At 38.4% G+C, this 22,604-nt stretch overlaps 1 protein-coding gene across 5 annotated transcripts in view; it reads left to right on the forward strand.

Annotated features, from left to right (window-relative positions):
• Positions 1–22,604, forward strand: part of MPP2 (MAGUK p55 scaffold protein 2) — a 106,765-nt gene that overhangs the window by 24,585 nt on the left and 59,576 nt on the right. For 3 of the 5 annotated variants that reach the window (XM_058181857.1, XM_058181855.1, XM_058181859.1), the window contains exons 3-4: positions 11,530–11,648; positions 17,715–17,867. In XM_058181857.1, coding sequence (XP_058037840.1) covers positions 11,530–11,648; positions 17,715–17,867 — 272 coding nt within the window. The remainder of the gene's footprint in view (positions 1–11,529; positions 11,649–17,714; positions 17,868–22,604) is intronic. The other 2 variants (XM_058181856.1, XM_058181860.1) reach the window with 2 other exon arrangements.

A 22,604-nucleotide genomic window follows, 5' to 3' on the forward strand; every position in this document is an offset into this window, starting at 1 on the left:
TTTGTTAATGCCTCTATTGCACACTAACAGAAATTACTGTCACATTTCAAGAAAAAAGCTTGCTAGTATTATTTTCATGGAACTTCACATTACTGTTGAACTGTCTCCTTAGTTATTTCAAGGTGTCAATTGCCTGCTTAGGATCTTGAAAGGAAGGTAGAGAACACAAAACAAGGGCAGTTATTACTGGTTTTGAATAATTTTGTTGCCTGCTACAATACACTTAATTTGACAGCTACATATCAAGCATAGCACTCCTAAATTGTTGGATAATGGTCCCCTGTCATGAAAGGACTATAGATCAGATGTATAGTAGATGTTTTGAATGCAGAGTCTCAAATACAACGTTTTGCTTTCCTAATTAAAAGGATAAGATAGCAGGTGAGCAGAAAATCCTTTGCTGAACTGTGCAAAGAGTTATGATTCAGCAGATGTTGAGGGCCATTTGTTTTTCACTCCTAAAGTACAATATACTATGCTAGATAAACTGAAAGTCTAATTATGTAGAACGTAACTTCCTATATTCTTTCCTTTTAATATAAGCCACTTGATCAATTATCACTTCTTCTATTTTGGCACGATAGGCTGTGGTCCCATGAAGAGTTAAGTTGATGTAGCTGAGGAAGGTGATGTGGAAAATTATTGACTTTACCCTTGAAAATGAAAGTTTGATTGAGCCAGGTCAAGTCTGATTTGAGATAAGACAGAGGCTGACCCAAGGAGAACCTTTAGTTAAAGGTGCATTTTTCCTTCTTTCCTCCTTCATGCCACTTCAATGTCTGTCAAAAAATGACTTCTCTTGAACAATTGATGTGGAATTTCAGCGTACTTCTACATGCTCACCTATAATCTTTCATCTCTAATATCATGAGCAGAGTCAACATTACTAAAGACTACTCATATAAAATGGAACGCTTTGGCCAAGATTATATAATGCCATGCTTCACTGGCCAAGACAAGTCCACTAGAATGGAAGTTTTAGCACATTTTGCTTAGCTAAAGATAATGAAAGACAGGCACTGAAATGAATGAGGGAGAGTTGAAGGAATCCCAAGAGCCCAGTGCACATTGAAAAGTCAAACACAATTCAACTCAAACAAAAACAATATAATGGAGAAAGAATGGTGGAAAATGAGAGGAACTGACCCTATCCCAGCAAAATTCTACAGATTCCCCAAGACACACAAAATAGGAGTCCCACTCGGAGCTATTGTACTGCTGTGAGACAATCCTACCTATAAACTGGCTAAATGGCTGGCACAACACCTAAGCTTCCTGACTCAACCCTCGAACAGCACAGTCACATAATTCACACAATTTCTGACAAAACTACAAGGCTTAAATATGGCTCCTGATGAGATCATGGTCTCTTGATGTAGTTGTCCCTATTTACATCCCTCCCTCCCCACTTTGCATATGAAGTAATAGATAGAAAACTAGAAAAAGAAGATGATGACTATGACACAGATCAGAACAACCTAACAAGAACACAAATCATGAGGCTGTTCCAATACTGTCAACGCACCTTCTTCACATTTAGAAAGGTAATGTATGAACAAATAAAAGGGACACACATGGGATCCCCAATATCAGGAGTTATTGCAAAAACAGTCCTGTGTGAGTTAGAACACTGTGCATTTCAGAACTACACACCCAAATTTTGGTGCCGCTGTGTGGATGTCACATTTGTCAGCATCAAAAGAAATTCACTGAAAGACTTTCATGCCATACTAAACTCCATCCTCCCAGACATACAGTTCACAATGGAGGAAGAAACAGCTAGACAATTACCGTTTTTAGATGTGCTTGTCAACAGACAAAAAGACAGAAGCCTAGAAACCACAGTTTATAGCAAGGCCATCAGCACCCCACACATTTTGAATTTCAACAACGATCATCAACTATCACACAAAAAGGGTTGCATCAGAACATTATGCAGCAGAACCCACTGTAACACCCAGCAAGCCAAACAGCTGGAGAGCAGGTATACACAACAATTCAGGCAGATGGGTACCCACAATAATTTGTTACAAGACGTCTACACAACACGGTGGGGAGAGAAAGGAAGAAAGAAGACACAAGGCCAACTACATGGCACAACCTGCCATATATCAAAAACATTCCAGAAGCAGTAGAATGCAGCTTCTGAGATCTTCAAGTGGGCATTGCACAGTGCCCAGAGGCTACCATACCAGGACAAATTATGCACTGGAAAGATTGTTTGGAGGTGGGAAATACTTCCAATGTAATCTATTAGATGTCCTGCATGAATCATCCCTGAGATTATATAGGACAGACAGGAAAGAAGCTAACCACCAGATTGCAGGAACACAAGTGGTCAGACGAGGAGACCCAAACTCATTTGGTAGTCTTACATTGCAATAAACAAGAACATACATTCAATTTTGCAGCTAGTAAGATTATTGGATGGGCAAGCACAAACCAGGCAGGTAGGTGATTGAAGCCTGGGAAATAGGACCCTCATCAATCAAGAAGAATGCTGATTTACCCCCAGCTTATCAAATACTTAGGGGGCTGGGACTTGGCAGCACAAGGAAACAACAGTCAATGATTTAATAGCCAGTCCTCAACACCCCAATCTACATCTAAAAAGGTACACACAAAAGCCATCATACAAATACCACACACAGAATAGCCCAGAGCATACAGAGAAATTCCCTGAAGATGGGCTTCAGAATGATTCTGAAAGCTCAGAAGACAAAACCTCTGGTCCCAGTGACAGGCCCAGATTGGATGTTATCCAGAGTATCCACCATATAATTATCCAGAGTATGGTGATCAATCAGCTCAGGGATAGTCAAGAACAGGGGTCCCTTTTGGACTTCAGGGACCACTAAATTCATAATTTTAAATCCCGCGGACCACCCAGGTGGAGGATGACCAATGGGCCAATTCTGTGACTAGAGCTCTGGAATATGGAACCAGCCAGGCAGCTCGTGGTGAGGCTGGAAATCTCTGCCATAGTGGGTGGTACGTTCACATTGCAAGTGGTACAACATGCAAGAAGTAGCACAACCCTCACCAGATGGACAAAGGTAATGGTGCTGTTGTGGCAAGGGGTGGGGATGGTGCAAGGCGGCCGAAACAGTGGTGGCAATGGCTGGAGCCTTAGTGTGTGGGAGCGAAGTATTCCGCTTTCATCACAGCAGGGGTGAAATGCTACCAGATGGGACTGGATCAGGCAGGTATTTCTGCCTATTCGCCCATGGCAACTTAAGGTGGCTTACATAATATAAAAACCACATTTAAAAACAACAAAACTAAATTAAAAATAAAATAAATTAATATATTAATAAAATCATAATAAAATCACTCCCCACCCCCACCACCCATCTTGGCAACAGCAGATCACGTGAGCCATTTAATGGGCTCAACCCCCAAGCCCATTGGCAGAACCAGGTCTTCAGCGGCTTTCAGAAGAGTATTAGATAGGTATCTAATCTCTGGGGGAATGATGTTCCAGAGAGAGGGAACCACTACAAAGAAGGCCTTCTTCGGGATCCCACCAGCTGTATCTCCCTTGGGGATGGGACCTGCAGCATTCCCTGCCTCCCCAGCTGGGAATATACACTGATATCTGATACACTGTGCACTTCTTTGTATGAAGTTTAGGAAAACAGCTTTGTTTAGGAAAATAGCTGAAATCAATATTAGTTCTGTTAAATGTAATGTAACCTATTCTTTAATTATTTCTTGGATAAAAGCGTATTTCCAGTTTGAAACTAGATTCATCTGAATTCTTTCATTCTTTCATATACACAAAACTTCTTGAATTCTTTCATATACATGGTGTTTGGGAACCCATATGCTATTTACCTCTAAATTCTAAATTTCTAGTTGAAATGTGATCTTGAGAACCTAGACATGTTGAACATACTAAGGTTAGCCATCTAAAAATAGGCTGTTTTCAGCAGGTGACATTCTCAGATAACACATGAGGGTATAGTTAGCTTCCTTTCTTTGTGTCTCTTTGTGTCTCCAATGAATAGTTAGTGATCATTGTAATTATTCCCAAGACCTTAGGTGATGCTTTGTGATGTCCTTCAGTGCCTTAGGGATAATTACAGTGACAACTGTCTGGTGTTCATTAGAGAAATATCCCTCTTCTCCTTCTCCTCCTCATCTTTTTCCTTAGAAAGATTTATTATGCCTTGTTGGAATGTGAAGAAAGGGGAAGACAGGATGAGACTAACTGGCAAATGCCACTGGTTTTCTCTGAAGAGGCTGGCTTAAATTGGGATTTTAATGTTATATTTATTAATTTTAAACGGGGTTTTAGTATGGTAAATTTTAATCACTGGGCTAATTTAAATAAGTTTTTTAAATCGTATTTTAAACTTGTATATTGTATTGTCGGTTTTATTATGCCTGTACACCGCCCTGAGTCCTTCAGGAGAAGGGCGGTATAAAAATAAAATTAAATAAATAAATAAATAAATAATAAGAGAAAACATATGTGCAAGGGCCTCTGTGCAAGGCAATTCTGGGTTTATGTGAAAGGCAATTCTGAGATCTGGTCTGTGTATAGACATGAATGTTGTGCAGAGCCTATCATTCCCCTAGAACATGTCTGTCTAATCTTTTGGCTTGCCTGGACCACATTGAGTGAAGCGGAATTGTCTTGGGCTACATATAAAATATATAATATAGTTAATGTATATAAATTACATATTAATGTTAAAAGTTTATAATCTTGTGGGGCCACATTACTAGCTGTGGCATGCGAGCATGGATTGGACATGCCTGCCCTAAAAGGAATGGATCAGTTTTCTAGACAGCAGTGAGCTGAGGCAAAGGTTAGAATGATATATAACACCTGGCCTGTGCTTTGCATCATAACCAGAGGTGGGTTTCAGCAGGTTCTGATCAGTTCTGGAGAACCGGTAGCGGAAATTTTGAATAGTTCAGAGAACCAGTAGTAAAAATTCTGACTGGCCCTGCCCCCATCTATTCTCTGCCTCCCAAGTCCCAGCTGATCAGGAGGAAATGAGGATTTTGCAGTAACCTTCCCCTGGATTGGGGCGGGAATGGAGATTTTACAGTATCTTTCCCCTGGAGTGGGATGGGAATGGAGATTTTACAGTATCCTTCTGCCATGCCCACCAAGCCATGCCCACCAAGCCATGCCACGCCCACCAAGCCACGCCCATAGAACCAGTAGTAAAAAAAATTGAAACCCACCACCGGTCATAATTAATGTGCTGCCCTCATATTCAGTAGAGAATTCTATTCTGTCATCAGGCTTGAAGTAAATTCAACTAGCAATCTGCTTGACTTTGGTAGATAAAACTAAGAACATCATTCCTTTATCTCAATCAGGACACCCAGGCAAAAATGTAAAGTTTAGCAATTTTATGTTCTCTTTTGATGATATTTTTATTAACCACTTTTAAGAAAGGAGAAAAGAGAAGAGAAGAAAAAAAGAAGAGGGGAAATACAGTGAATAAATGGGGAATTTACAGGTATAAAATCAGGTAGACATTTCCAGTTATTTAATTAGTGTTAAATAACTTGAGTAAGTTGCATTGTTTTAAAAACTCATTGATTCAAATAATATATATTAAAATCAAATCAAATTTATTACAGTCAAGTAATATATAAAAAGGTAAAGTTTCCCCTCGCACATATGTGCTAGTCGTTCTTGACTCGGGGGGGGGGGGTTATCTCCGTTTCAAAGCCAAAGAGCCAGTGCTGTCTGAAGATGTCTCCGTGGTCGTGTGACCGGCATGACTAAATCCCAAAGGCGCATGGAACACTGTTACCTTCCCACCCAAGATGGTCCCTATTTTATACTTGCATTTGTTATGTGCTTTCGAACTGCTAGGTTGGCAGAAGCTGGGACAAGTCCAAATCTCAACCAGCAAATGCTCAGTCTTACATATTGGAAAAAAGAATCCTATCAACAAGTACAAACTCGATGGTCATTACCTTACTGACGACCCCCACCCTGTCAAAGATCTTGGAGTTCTCATATCAAATGACCTTAATGCCAAAACCCACTGCAACTACATAGCAAAAAAGGCTCTAAAAGTTGTAAACCTAATTTTACGCAGCTTCTTTTCCAAAAACTCTACACTACTAACTAGAGCATACAAAATATTTGCCAGACCTATTCTTGAATACAGTTCATCCAGCTGGAACCCATACCACATCTCTGACATAAATACAATAGAACGTGTCCATAAATATTTTACTAGAAGAGTTCTTCGCTCCTCCGAAAACAACAAAATACCTTATACCACCAGGCTTGAAATCCTGGGATTAGAAAACTTACAACTCCGTCGACTTCGACATGACCTGTGTTTAACACACAAAAGCATCTATTGCAATATCCTTCCTATAAAAGACTACTTCAGCTTCAATCGCAATATTACAAGAGCAAAAAATAGATTCAAGCTAAATGTCAACCGCTTCAAACTTGATTGCAGAAAATATGACTTCTGTAACAGAGTTGTTAATGCTTGGAACTCATTACCTGACTCCATAGTCTCTACTCAAAATCCCAAAATCTTCAACCAAAACTGTCTACTACTGACCTCACCCCATTCCTAAAAGGACAATAAGGGGCGTGCATAAGAGCACAAAAGTGCCTACCGTTCCTGTCCTATTGTTCCCTTCATTATATCAAATTAATATAGCTGATGCTTATTTTTTTTACTTATATATATATATATATATATATTCTTCATGATATGTTGTTTTATTTATGACAATGTTTGTGTATACTGTTGTGACAAAATGAAATAAATTTTTTTTTAAAAGTAACGGGAGCTCACCCTGTTATGTGGCACTAGGGATTTGAATTGCTGAACTGCCAACCTTTTGATCGACAAGCTCAGCATCTTAGCCACTGAGCCACCATGTCCCTTTTCAAGTAATATGTAACTGTATTTAAATGTTACGATCAACACAGTGTGATTCATGGAAACAACTGTAGTACATCCCATTTGAGCAGTTGAAAGTCTATCCTCATTTAACAGATCATTGAAGGTCAGAATATTAAGATTTCATGTTAAGTGAAATCCAAATTTTAGATGTGGTACAAGCTCATAAAAAGAGCAAGTTAAAAAGGAAACTTAGCTTTTAGAATTTGTTCCATTTTGTTAGAAATTATTTTCCAAAATGTTTGAGCTTTACAACATTGCTACCAAATATGGAAAAATATCCAACCTGTTGTTAACATTTCCAACAATTTTTAGCAAATGGTCTGCCCATGTTAGTAGTCATTAATGGAATTATATGCTAGTAGTTTCACTTTTCTGTAAGTATATTTTGTATAATAGATTTCTTCCACTGAAATTGTTATAATTGCATACCAATTAAATCTAAATTCTGCACCCATCTAATCATACAGTTTTTAACTTGTTTAGTTTCTGAGTCATATTTCATCAGCAGTTTATAAATAAGAGCCAAAAATGCTCTGAACTTTGTTTTATGAGACATTCAAATTCTATATGTTTCTTTGGGTTTCTGCATTCTTTAAAGCAGGGATCTCCAACCTTGGCAACTTTAAGCCTGGAGGACTTCAACTGCCAGAATTCCCCAGCCATCCCCAGAGTTGAAGTTCTCCAGGCTTAAAGTTGCTAAGGTTGGAGATCCCTGCTTTAAAGCTATTTCACTCATTTGAAGATATTGAAAGTGCATGTGTGATTCTGATAAATCTGTGGATTAAAAAATTTTCATATTTGTCTTATTAATGAATGTAGGCAATGTGATTTGTTACCTTCCAACTGAGAAAATTTGCATTTTTCTTTTTTGTGAGAATATTGAGGCAAAAGGTGAAATTGTGGACTGATTCTTTTTAAAAATTTATTCCAGACTTTAAATATACTGCTTATTATTGCATAATCTCTTATAAACTATTTATTTCTGTTTCCATTAGTTCAATGAAATGTAAAGTTTCATTCATTCATTCATTTTGTATAATGTCCAACTCATACCAGCGACTTTGGGCAACTGATGCAAGAGTTGGTCATGTACATTTTTAAAACATTCTATCTGTAAAAAACACCAATATATATTTATACAGCAAGGTTTACCATTCTCCTTCATGTCTGCAGTAGAAAATTTAGAAAGACAAGAACTGATTTCTTGATGCCTGGATTGGTCTGATTTATGTGGCATTACATTTTGTCAACTCTTAACAACCACATAGATTTCCCCCTCCATGATGATGTATCAGTAACCTGTTCTTTCAGGTCCCCTGACAATATAGTCATTGCCACTGTAACCACCTTGCTACCTTGTTGTTGATCATCCTCTTTCCTTACGTTTTTCTAAGCCACAGAAACTTCTCCAGAGAATTAAAGTCTTTGCACGATATGTCCAAAGTAGGATAATTTGAGCTTGGTCATTTGTATCTCAAGGGAGAATTCTGGATTGATTGTTCACCAAGTCATTTGTTTATTTTCTTGAATGTCCACAGTATTGTCAGGAGTCTTCTTCAACACCCAAGTTCAACAGTGTCAGTATTCTTCCTATCCTGCTTCCAAAACCCATCACTGGATTTTACTACTTCACACTGCTACAAAGGAAATATGATTAATACTTCCATACTCTAAAACTCCCCTGAAGAAAATAGAGTATAAGTAGAAAATAAAGTGTGTTGAAAGTATACAAAAGTTTGCGTTGAAATGTATATTCAAAAAGTTGAGAGCAAGTAGCATCTACTGTCAAAAAATGTTTGCTTAAAGGCAGAGGAGCAAGAGAGTTTTGTTAACAGTAAAGTGGCTGCCACAATACATGACCAGATAAATTTTCTCACTTCTTTAATTAATTTTTTGCCACTAGACTCTGGGGAACAGAATGGATCAACTTGCCTTGGCCATCTCGCTGCTATCATCTTGCTATAGCCAACCTAGTGTGGCCATCTCCCTGCAGCCATGTCTCTATGGCCAACTCACTGCAGGACACATGGTGAGTTGTCCTGCAGTGAGATGGTCACACCAGTTTGGCTGCAGTGAGATGACCATGATGAGATGTATGCAATGAGTTGGCCATGACAAGTTGTCTAAGACCCTCCAGGGAGATAGAAATGCTTGTAAGTTGAGTGATAAGCTATAGTCGCTAATTTTCTTCTGTGTTTGGAATGATAATGGGCTCATGTTGGATCCCAGGACACACTTTGAAGTACAATAACTTGCCAAAATCTTGTGCTTTGTTTGCTATGTACCAATTTTCCTGTTAATTTTTGTAATTAATGTTTGAAAAATAATCTTTGCAAAAAATTAAGTGAGACTTTAAGCCCAATGATTCACTTTGGAAATTGTATATAGACATTGTGTTGTGCTGAAGAACATCATTTGGGATAGGCAAAGAAAACAACTTTGATTTATTGTCCAAAATGGTTTCTTTCCTTTTATTTTTTATAAAATGCTTCCTGGTTTTTCTGTTTCTTTCCATTGTCTTTGCTGTTGTGCTTTCAGTATTAAGAACAAATATACTTTCAGGGAGAGAAACAAATAAGATACGATTAGCAACAGATGCATCACTAGAACAGCTTCAGTAATTAATACTTGTCTTTAGATGTGAGTGTTGCTGGTTTTTTAAAAATAATTTCCCTTGCAGCTTTGGAAGACTGCCTGCCCTGTTGACTGACTGAGAATAAAATCTTAGTTATTAAATCCTGTACAGATGAATTTGTGAAATGGAGATGAGGCCAATGCCTGTGGCACTCTGCCAGTGTTAATCAGGGTATAGGAAGGCTGCTTGTTTACATGTGGAAAAAGCAAAGGGGATTGCTTGCCTTAGTTTCTGCCCTGGATATGCTGATAAGAGGAGGGAATGTCAGTTTGACCTAATTCTTCCAAAAGAAGTAGAATATCAAAAGGCTCTGTCCCCCTAGCTTTGGATATATCTCTCATCTGAATCATTCAACATTGGCTGGAAAGGAATACATTTGAGTGGACAGCTTATACATTGAATATAATCTATATATCTTTGTGGGCTGGACAATATGCTGCAGAGCAGCTTGACTAAATCTGATTCTAAACCCTGATAATACACCAAGATTTATAAAGTCACTTAGAGCTTTATTGGAAAATCAGCAGTCTCTAATGTTCAGGCTACACAGGTAGTGTTTGACCTGAAGATGCTTAGTGACTGTTCGATATTACAACTGACCTCAAAAAAAAGGAGACTTACGACCCAGATGCAAAACTGACATGTTCAAGCCCCCTCCATAGTCACATGACTGAACTTCAGGCACTCAGTAATTGGCCACATTTATGGCCATGCCACAGTCACATGATGGTGTTATGAAAATGAGAAGTTCTAATTTTTGGCAAAACTGTACGCCCAGTGAACTGTTGGTTTGCTTAATGATCACCTTGTTTAATGCTTAATGAGAATTGCAAAAAAGATTGCACAATTGGGGTTGGTCACATGCCTGCTCTGTTTTACAACCATTATGACCTATGCTCCATTACGGTTGTATGTGAATGACTACCTGTAACAGATTCATCCAAATGAACAGGTGATCAGAAAAACGGTATACATAGTACTGTAATTATAATCAACATGGTTGGAAATACAATGTGCAATCTTGAGAATACTTACCTAGCTCTCATCTTTTACACCTTGACTTTCATAGCAAGATTCAAGTCTCTACAGTCACTGAGCTGAGTCATTTATTACGACTTCAACAGTCAAGTGTACCAACCATTTCCAGTGGAGCAATTCAGTACGTGAGCTTGACCAAACACAGATCACAAAGGCAAATTGCATGACAAATGATAATAGCAAAATCATGGATTGTTCTCAAATCCTCTTAAAGCAGCTTAATGAAATAGCTTCAGCAAACACACAGTTTTTTTTCTGGCAGCAGAAGTTAAGGGAACAGATTGAGATGAACTATATCCATATATATTGAGCAAGAAAGAATGCTAGGGTTTCATTCATTCAGATAGTGAATTTAATTAGAAAAACATGATTTTTACAGACAGTGTTGATGCATCAGTGAAAGCATTAGACTGAGATTAGCAAGGAAATAGTTCTGATCTTCATTCAATAGGGAATTTATTTTGTAATCTAAACATAAAAGCATCTTTCTCTGCAGCAGTTCTTGAAATGACTCTGTAGTACTTGAGAATCATTCTGGAAAAACCTGAAGAAAAGAAGTCCAATTTCTTTGAAAAATCCTAAAGTGCTGCTCGGAGAAAAAAGATAATCACAAATTGCCTCCTTTTCTTAGTACTAGTGGTAGACTTTCTTAACTGGTAACTTGTAAGAAGAGACCTCGGTATTTATGAATGAATGACTCATAAATATTTATTAAAAAATGGTATAACTCTTACTCGCTACCATGCATATTTCTAAGAATTTTTTCCATTTTTGCCTTGTTTTCTACTGCCTGTGTGGTTTCATCTCTGTTCTACATACACAAGATCTATTATTTTTCATCTCCTCCTTTTCCATCTCTTGAAAGGTTAGAGTGGATATACGAACTCTCTATTTTCATTATTTTTATTTTAATAAGACTAATACTAGTGCTATCATTTCTCTACGCAGCTATGCAGCAGGTCCTGGATAACCTCGGTGACCTCCCCAATTCCATGGGAGCTGGAGATCTGGATCTCATCTTTCTCCGTGGCCTCATGGAGAGTCCAATAGTAAGGTCATTGGCTAAGGTACAGTTAAATGGGTAGCCAGGGATGGGATTGTAGCTGAGCAAAACCTGCACCTTCAGTTCCACTCACTTCCACTACATCACTTACTCTTTCTTGGTCTTGGCCATAACACATTTTTCCAAATAGTTTAGTTGACAATTTCCTCTGTTCCTTTATCCTTCCTCTATCCTTCCTTCCTCATGAATAAATTTGTATCTTATATTCATTAAAAAAAAATCAAGTTCATTCCACTTTGTTTATGAAAAAAATTATTAATTTTGACAACTGCTTACTGAAAAATCACTATTTACCGCTGCAGAATCTATTCTCAGTGGCAGGACCAACCAGGAAAATGTGAATAACAAAACAAAGAAAGCTGCTTCTTGGAACAAAAAAGTTATAATGTAGTGTCCATATGCAAAATCATGTTTAAATATGAGTCTCTGAACTTAAAGAATCCTGGACAATCCCAGATTGGTGATTCTGCAGTATCTCCTCTCATCCTTCGCTCCTGGGAAATTTCTGTAATGTTTCAGAAATTCTTCCTAATGTTAACTAAATCTTTCCTTCACACTAAGAAAGACTATTGATTCTTGCTTGCCTTTTAATACTTGCTCCACCACTTCTTTCTGTTCCTTCAACATTTACCATTAGAGTCCCAACATTTACTAGCATATTTTTAAAAATTTGTAATTTTTATGAAGCTGAACTCAATAAATGGATGGATAGTACTAATAGCTGCACTACTTCTATTTTGTTGGCAACAATATGGAAGTGGTTTTTCATTGCCTTCTGCTCAAGTCTGTTTTAGACTTAATTTATTTTATAGCCTGTGAGTTCTTGATGGGCTCCCAACCAAGTACTAACTAAATCTTAGGGTTTTTTTTAGATCATTTGGTATTGTTGTTTTTAATCCATGCTGTTTTGTTTTGTACTTTACACTGTTTTAATTGTATATCTTGAAAGATATCTAGAGTCTATTGGAATAGGTGGCTACAGTATATTTCACAAACTGTCATTTTCCTTTTCCACCATCCTGAATGTTGGCTCATGATTGATTGATGAAGTGATTGTGTGCCATCATTTTTTATTCCTAGTGATCACAAAAGTAAATTTTCTCTGTGACAATCTGTTTTTTACATAGTCTTCCAAGTCTTCTGATGGAGTGCTCTTCACACTGTAACTAGCCCATCTACCTCGCTGCTGTCTGTCCACTATTCTTTCCCTCTATCTTTCCGAATATTAGAGCCTTTTCCGGAGAGCTAAGTCTTCACAAAATGTGTCTGAAGTAGAGTAGTTTGAAAGTGGTCTTTTGTATCTTGAATGAGAACTCTGAATCTCAATTTGCTAATAATATTACAACTAAGATTAGAATGGGAATTTATGACCATCAGTATATTGCTAAGTACAATTTTCATCAGTTTTCACCATTAAACAGGTTACTTGGGTTTGCTGGGAGTTATAGTTAAGCAAAGTCTGGAGAGCTACTAGTTCTCTACTTCCAAACCTAAGATAAAACTTCCAAGGAAACTGGAGTACTCCTGTCCAAGAAACAATTAGAAATTAATTATTGTCTCTTCCTCTTTTCCCATTATTCATTTCTGGCCCTCTTGCTTCCAGTAATTAACATCTCCAGATTTGCACTTATTAGAACCCATAGGAAATATAAAATAATGAAAGAAAAATAAACTAGTATAAATAGCGTATGGTGGAAGGCAAGCAGCGTTCATGTATTGCTGGTCTTTAAAGGAATGTTTGAAATTCTTAACCTGTCAGTCTGAATTCCTTAGGCCAGTATTTCTCAACCTTGGCAACTTTAAATTGCCTGGACTTCAGCTTCCAGAATTTTCCACCAATGTTGTCAAGACTGAGAAACTTCTCTCTGACTTTCTTGAAGATAAGTATCATTCCATAATGTGGAAACATACTAAGTACAAACATTTTGTTCCAATATAATTTTAAAACCTTTTTGTAAGTAAACTTATATAGAGAATGTATTATTCCAGATTTCATATACTGCTGTCCCCTAAGAAGACTCCCAATGATTTACAGAATCATACATATCTATCTGTCTATCTAGACCCGTTCCAGTCCGGCTTCCGGTCCGGATATAGTACGGAGACAGTTTTGGTCGCATTGGTGGATGACCTCTGGAGGGCCAGGGACAGGGGTTGTTCCTCTGCCCTGATCCTATTAGATCTCTCAGCGGCTTTTGATACCATCGACCATGGTATCTTGCTGCACCGGTTGGAGAGTTTGGGAGTGGGAGGCACCGTTTATCGGTTCTCCTTCTATCTCTCTGACCGGTTGCAGACGATGTTGACAGGGGGGCAGAGATCGACCGCGAGGCGCCTTGTGGGGTGCCACAGGGGTCAATTCTCTTGCCTCTCCTGTTCAACATCTATATGAAGCCACTGGGCGAGGTCATCAGTGGCTTTGGGGTGAGATACCAACTGTACGCTGATGACACGCAGCTGTACTTTTCCACCTCGGGCCACCCCAATGAAGTTGTCGAAGTGCTGTCCCGGTGCTTGGAAGCCATACGGGTCTGGATGGGGAGGAACAGGCTCAAGCTCAATCCCTCCAAGACGGAGTGGCTGTGGATGCCGGCACGGTACAGCCACTGCAACCACAGCTGACTGTTTGGGGCGAGTCATTGGCCCCAATGGAAAGGGTGCGCAACTTGGGTGTTCTCCTGGATGGACGGCTATCGTTTGAAGACCACGTGACGGCCGTCTCCAGGAGAGCTTTTTACCAGGTTCGCTTGGTTCACCAGTTGCGCCCCTTCCTTGACCGGGATGCCTTATGCACGGTCACTCATGCTCTTGTCACCTCTCGCTTGAATTATTGCAATGCTCTCTACATGGGGCTCCCCTTGAAGTGCACTCAGAGGCTTCAGTTAGTTCAGAATGCAGCTGCGCGGGTGATAGAGGGAGCCGCAAGCGGCTCCCATGTAACACCGCTTCTGCGCAGACTGCACTGGCTGCCTGTGGTCTTTCGGGTGCACTTTAAGGTTTTGGTTACTACCTTTACAGCGCTCCATGGCTTAGGGCCTGGGTACTTACGGGACCGCCTGCTGTTACCTCACGCCTCCCACCGACCCATACGCTCGCAGAGAGAGGGACTTCTCAGGGTGCCATCCGCCAAGCAATGTCAGCTGGCGGCCCCCAGGGGAAGATCCTTCTCTGTGGGGGCTCCTACCCTCTGGAACGAACTCCCCCCTAGTTTGCGTCAATTGCCTGACCTTTGAACCTTCCGCCGCGAGCTGAAAACGTATTTATTTATTCGAGCGGGACTGGCTTAAACTTTTTAAATTCTTAATTTTTAATTTTTAAATATTAATTTTAACTGGGGTTGTAATTGATATGAATTTTAAGGGTTTTTAGGTTTAAACATTTTAAATTTTGGCCAATTATATAATAAGTTTTTTAATTTTCTGTTTTAATTGTACACTGTTATTGTTTTATATTGGCTGTACACCGCCCTGAGTCCTTCGGGAGAAGGGCGGTATAAAAATCTAATAAATAAATAAATAAATAAATAAATAAATAAATAAATAAATAAATAAATAAATAAATAAATAAATAAATAAATAAATAAATATAATCAATAAAGTAAATGCAAAACACTGATAAAACTTAATTAAATCATCAGCCACCCTGGTGTCTGTTATTCCAGCATCAATGCTTATAATTAAAAATTAAAAATATGAATGCCTTTCTAAAGACTGTCAAGAAAGGAGGAAAATCAAGGGCCAGGCTATTCCAAAGGACCTGGAAAAAATATGAAAGGAAAAAAATGCCCCGTGCCCCCCATGTTTCCTGGAGGGAGCCTCAAAATTACCAATAGACTTCTGAGTATAATTCAAATCTCTAGTTTTTAACCTGTAAAAAACTACCATCTCTTTCAGGCATAGCTGATCTAACCAGTCTGCTCTGCCTGAAAGAGATGGTAGTTTTTTACAGGTTAAAAACTAGAGATTTGAATTATACTCAGAAGTCTATTGGTAATCACAACAGAATCAGTGTTAGATGGCTGTAAAGTTTTTTGGTTTTTTTTGGTACTAAAGGCCAGATTTTACACAGTCTTCAGAGACAGCCTCAATTTAACTATGTTATTGTACTAATTAGTAATGAGGGCATTGGTTATTTCCACCAAGGCTTCCAATTCCAACTCACTCATCCTCAGAATCTGTCAGTAAAGGCTGCCCTAGCTATGGCCTCCATCTGCCTATCGAACAATAGCCCTGAGTCTAGCAGAACTCTCAAATGTGTGGTTGCTTTTTTAAGGAGAGTGACACCCCATCCGGTGGCACAGCTGAGCTGGAAGAAAGACATTTGGTTTTGAAATAAACAACACCCATCTCACAGAGATTCAACTTAAGCCTGTTCCTTCACATTCAATCTTCACAGACTTCAGATACCTGATCAGACACCCTTCTGCATTTGGTAGCTTAATCTGGAGTAGAAACAAATATCTGCATATCATCGGCACACTGATACTTCACTGTGGATTAATAGATGACCTCTCTCAGCTTCTTCAAGCAGACATTTGTGTTATGTTGTGAGGAGGCTGAGAAAGAAGTGCAAAGGAGAATCAATACAAACAATCAAGAGATAGTTGACGGCTTATCTCTTAAATTGCAGCGCAACAGGAAACCTGGAAAGAAGCATTTCAAACCATCTCAAAAAGACTCTGTCTGAATGAGTTCACTGTAAGAGTGTGTGTGTGTGTGTGTGAAAATCACACTGTAAGCTTGAACATTTCCAAACTGCCTTTCAGAATAAGCAAAAAGAGAGAAGCCATTTCAGAATTTGATCTGCTGAATTGCTAGGGAAATCCCCAAGGCCTGCTAAAATCTGTCTCAGTCTATGAGGCTTCAGGGATGGACCGTTTAATTAGTCCTTTGATCTTTCAAATATTAGCAGAGGTGACGGAAAGTGATCCAAATACTGCAAATAATTCACAATTACATTTTCGATTTTCAGATGACACACCAAGTGAGATGAAGTCTGAATTTATCATCTGGCTATCACTGTGAATCAGGCTAGAGATTACTTGAAACAAATTCAATGTAGCTGTGCAGGCACTGAGCTCCTAAATCCTCTCAGGAACCATTCTCATCCCAAAGAAGTCAATAGCCTACACAACAGTGTTTCTCAACCTCAGCAACTTTTAAGATATATAGACTTCAACTTGCCAGCATCCTGGAAGTTGAAGTCCACACATCTTAAAGTTGTTAAAGTTACTGGCCTAGAAGTCTCTAAGCCCATCCCAGGAGTTTTCCTATTAAAAATAATGAAAGTGTTCTGACAAAATGATATCCTCTATGTTTCAGGTGATCAGTTTTCTAATCCTCTACCATTATAGGGTTAATATGAAGAATTGGTCTTTATTCAATCAAATAAGTGCAGCAGCCTTCCACTTCAGTATTTTCCTGCACTGATCTTGGCAACAAAAATGGTTCCCAGAAGTGAGATTGGATTCATATTAAGCCTGCTCTTTTTACCCTCCCCCAATTTCCACAAGTGAAGCTAAGCCTCTATTTGCCAGTCTATTATTTTTAGCTCCTTCTCTTTTGTGTCTGTTTCTCTGCTTGAGGCTTATCTAGAGCAGCTATTCATCTTTCATACAGCAAAGACCTGTTTGATTTCTGGCTACATGCCACCGAGGGCCAGGAAAAGCTCTCCGTTGTCTCACTGTTCCTCTTGCTGTGTTTCTGAGCAAGTGGGTTGTGTGTTTCCATACAGAAGAGTAATTACTTGGCTTCTTTTTCTTTGTAACATGCACAACCCAGTCTTTGTCTTTAGAAAGATTTGACAAAGCTTGACGGGCACCCACTGTGTAAAGCTATTCAATTCTAGAGATGTCTATAAGCCTTTTATGCTTATTAAAAAATATATATCAACAAACCTTAAAGTGGTGCTCTTGTAATTTTTAAGAAACCCAAGGAATATAACTTAATATCCTTACGTTATCTGCCAGGACACAAGGCTGTAGGAGGAGAACAAAGGGTTAGCATGGGTTTATCTGTTTATGTGTCCCTTTAATCCCTTCTTCTCTGCCCTTTCCCTATCCACCTTGCAGGCTCATGAACGCCTGGAGGAGACAAAGCTGGAGGCTGTGCGGGACAACAATTTGGAGCTGGTCCAGGAGATACTTAAAGACATCACACACATTGCTCAGCAAGATAGCACAGCAGCTGAACTGGCTCGCATCCTCCAGGAGCCCCACTTCCAGGTAGGAGGGGAATCTTCCTGGGGAGAGGGGGGAGGAGGAAATTGGGGAGCAGAAAGAGAGAGAATTCCAGAATTTGTATATGCTTTGTTGATTTGTTTGTAGAGTATTTGGCAATGACTTGGCAGGATAAGGAACAAAAATGGTACAACTAGGTAAATGTAGATTCTGGACTTCATAATCTCATAGGGGACCCTCTTGAAATTTTATTACATTTAGAAGACTTCTGTTTCTGGTGAGAAATCTCCTAGATTTCATCCCCAAAGACTATTCAAAAGGATTTTATCTGTATATGTGTTAATCAGAGAGAAAGAAAAAAAGAGATAGAAAGCAATGAATACTAGCCATTGTGTTTTGTACCAAGCTGAGAGTGTTAGCATTATATATGACTGAGTTGGGAACTGCCACTTACAGCAGCATTTTTTTTCTGGGATTTTATAAGAAAGAATACCAGATTAGTGATATATATATATATATATTATTATTATTATTATTATTATTATTATTATTTAAATTTTTATACCGCCCTTCTCCCGAGGGACTCAGGGCGGTTTACAGCCAGATAAAATGACAGTACTATTACAAAATAAATACTATTAAAATACCACTAAAAAACTTATTCAAATTGGCCGCAATTAAAATTTAGCAAATAATAAAACCCATTAAAAACCCATTCAAAACCCATTTAAAACCCCTTAAAAACCCACGAATTTAAAAAACTAATCCAGTCCTGCGCAGATGAACAAATAAGTTTTAAGCTCGCGACGGAAGGTTCGGAGGTCCGGAAGTTGACGAAGTCCTGGGGGGAGTTCGTTCCAGAGGGCGGGAGCCCCCACAGAGAAGATATATATATATCTGAAATATCTGGATGGTCAAAGTAATTAATGAGCTGCATTTATAACATTTTCTCTTCAGTGGCAATTGCATGTTTCCACCCAAGTGCTACATTAAGGAGAAGTATCACTTTTGTGTAACTTCAGGTTGTATCATTTATACATGTCTGTTCATTGACAAATATTATATTATACAAATATTATTATATTTGTTTTATATATGTATAAAAGAGTTGGCTAGATTTGTGTAGGTGAAGAGATTTTATAGATTGTTTATTATCTGGTAAGTGTGTAATTTAAAACATTGTTATAAAAACTTTGAATTAGAGCAGATTTATTATTAGTAAATTTCAACCACACCTTTCTTTGAGTAAAGTGCCTTGCAGCTCCTTAGAGAGGAATGTGTATGGAGTACTAGACATGCTTTAGTTCTTTTTAAAATGATCTGTTCATAAGGGTCCATGTTTAACCATGATGATGACAAAAGGATGAAATATGCATCGTGACCTCATGATGCAAGCTCTCACACTTCACACTTACGTCATGTTGTTGCACTCTACACTTTGTCACCTGTTCCCTCTGCTCCCATCTGACACGTTTAAATCTGTTTAGGATGGCTGTGTGGTCTTACTTACACTCTGCTTGAACTGCTGTCCAGTTGTCATCTGGCTTAAAACAAGATTCATAATAGAAATCAGAAGATCTCAAATTGTCTGCCAATATTTAGCATTTCAGTGGCAAGATACTCTGCTTGGCCCTTCTCTCTATCGTGATACTAAAGTTGTAGCCACTAATTCTGAATTTGAATCTATGCACACACATTTTCATAATATTTTTTAAAGTAACAGCAGCCTCTTTTTCTGCCCTTAGTTATGAGGTTTTTCTTCTTCTTCTTGGATGTACATGTGAACCTATATATTCAGTTGAGTAGAATGGCAGATTGTGTGGATGCATGGATGGGTATGCCTAGATTCTTAATTCTTAGTCTGTGAAAAAAAAATAGCAGTGCAGCCTTCTTCAACCTGGTGCCTTCTATATTCTTTGGACTATGATTCTAGTCACCTCCAACCCATAAAGCTAAAGCAACAATCTCCCACCTTAGTGACACATATTTCAATATAACTTCCTCTAACATTTTACACAAATAAAAACATTGGGACAAGATTAAAACTTTTATCAGAACCAAAACATTCATCAGAACCATCATAATATCATCTCAACCTAATCAGACCTGGGTGTAGAGTTATGCATTCTGTCTAATATTTATGCATTAGCCATGTACTATGGCTGTAGTATTATTATTAATCCTTATTATCTTCTTTATTCTCCCCTCTTATTGGTATTATTGATATCATCATCATCATCATCATCATCATCATCATCATCATCCTGTTGCTTAGCATGTACATTGAGAGCCTCTGCACCAGAGACAAATTCCTTGTATATCTAATCACACATGGCCAAATAAAGTATTCAATTCAATGCAAAATGATAATATATATTTAAACAGTATGGCAGAATAATGGATTGGATGTCAATAACATGTTAATCAGGTCAGGATGGGGATGTAATCATGGCACTATGCGATGGCTTATTGAGTTAAACAAGCACATGGGTGATGTACTTGTCTATGCCAACACATCTTCCCAATACAAAGTCCCCACAGCAACAGAGTGTTCTAGCATCTTCATTAGTTCCATTTCACATGTGTTTATTTTTATAGGAATAGTTGTCATTTATTTTATTGCTCATTGTCCAATTTCCAAAACTCTCTCTTTGGAGTTCTATATTGTTTTAAACTTTGAATGAAGTGTGGTTGTTACACATATTTCACAGTAGGAAACCAAGATGACTGTGCTTAATAGGAAGAGAATCATATAGCCGCCCCATTCAAAAAGGTTTTTCTTATGCCCCCGAAGTAGGGAAAAGTAAGCCAGGGAAAATATTGCGTCTGATGTTTGCAATTTAATGGAAAAATCCTATGGTATTCTTTAAAATCTGATAATTCTATTTCTATGTTTCCACTTTTGTCTATGTAAAAACAACATTGCTGTCATACTCCCCTGTCAGTAAATCTAGAGGGCTACAATCAAGGGAGGCTTTAAAAAAAACAAGTTGCAAACTAAACAAAAAGCTTTTATGTTTTATTTTCTTCCTTTCAATCATATTGGATTCTCAGAGACCGACTGAACAAGTCCCTGCAGCTTTTTCAGAAGTCCCTGCAGACATTTCAGAAATGGTTTGCCATTGCCTCCTTCCTGGGTCTGAAAAAAAGTAACCAGCCCACAATCACCTAGCTGGTTTTGTGTGTAAATAGGGACTAGAACTCAATCTCCTCCTTGGTGCCAGTACACCAAACTGGCTCTCAAATCTAATATAAAGCCTGTTTATAGATTCCCAATACAGGGAAAATAGATCTAATGACTTTGTGAAATCTTGTTTTTTTGAGTTTCTGATATAGGATCCCAACATACATTGTTTTCATGCTCTGAAGGTAAAAGTTCCCAAGTTAAATTGCTTTCCCAACTGAAAGCAATTAGCTTTCAGACTAGGGAAGTATTTGAATATAATCACCCAACCCAGGGCAAGACTTTGTAAGTTTTATTATCACAAATATAAAAGAGGCCAAAGGCTTTAAATATGTGGTGTCAAGTGATTTGTATATTGTTGCTGTGCTGCGAGTTAATACAATTTTGACCATAGGCTAAGAGAAGCTAAAGAAGGGTTGCAATTACGTACATTCTAAGTGGTAAATGAGGCTTTTTATCAAGTTACTAATGTGAATGCTGTTGTTTTGTAAGAGTAAATTAAGATAATGGTTTGGAAAGGATTGGAGAATCTACTCTGCTCTAATCTACACAAAGGATGTCATTTTATTTGGGTGGAGTTCAAGAGATAAATCTTATGTACAACCTGGGGGAATTGCTTACTTCTCCCATAAAAGGTCATGTCTCAAGAAATATCATTACCCACAATGTAACTAATAGGGTTTTAAAATATGTTCAGATGCAGTATCTGCAAAATACAGCAATCGGCATGTTCTATCCAGGGGTGAAATCTAAAAATTTTCCCTACTGGTTCTGTGGGCGTGGCTTAATTGGTGGGCATGGCTTGGTGGTCAGATGACTGGGTGGGCGTGGCCAATAACAATAAATAATAAAAATAATAAAGTATAAAAAACAATAAGAGGTACCAAAAACCAACTTTCACACTTTACACACACACAACACAAAACAACAACTGACTCACACACAATGTAAAAGCAGCTGCACTTCACCCAAAATGGCCCCTGCAACAAGCAGGAATCTCACACAGTCACAAAAAGCTTCAAAACTAACTTTCACACTTTACACACACACACCACAACACAACACAACTGACACACACACACACACACACACAAAATGCCACATACAGCTTTGTGAGATTTTGTGTGTTTGTGTAGTTAGAGTGAAACACTACAGAAACACACCAAATCTCAGAAAACTGCACAAATATTTTATTTTATTTTATTATTTTATTTTATTTATATTTTTTAGATCAGGGGTCTCCAAGCTTAGTAACTTTAAGGTTTGTGGACTTCAATTTCCAGAGTTCCTCAGCCAGCAAAACAGGCAGTTTCAGTTGCTAGCAGATTCAGGCAGATGGATTTTACACAGGCATATTCATCTGCCTGAAACTGCTAGCAACTGAAACTGCCTGTTTTGCTGATGCTTTGCCAGCCCGAAAGGAGCAAAAATAAGGTAAGTGGGGAAGGGGCGATTGGGTGGGCATGGGCTGTTGTAAGAGATTGTTACAAATGATTTTAAAAGCCTGTGATGATGAGGCAACTCCTCTGGGATTGCCAGAGGGGAAAAAAGTTTTTAAAAGGCTCCTCTGACGATCCCATGAGGCTTGCCTCGTGGCA

This window comes from Ahaetulla prasina, chromosome 4, assembly GCF_028640845.1.
Source record: "Ahaetulla prasina isolate Xishuangbanna chromosome 4, ASM2864084v1, whole genome shotgun sequence".
In the NCBI taxonomy this organism is placed as follows: Eukaryota; Metazoa; Chordata; class Lepidosauria; order Squamata; family Colubridae; genus Ahaetulla; species Ahaetulla prasina.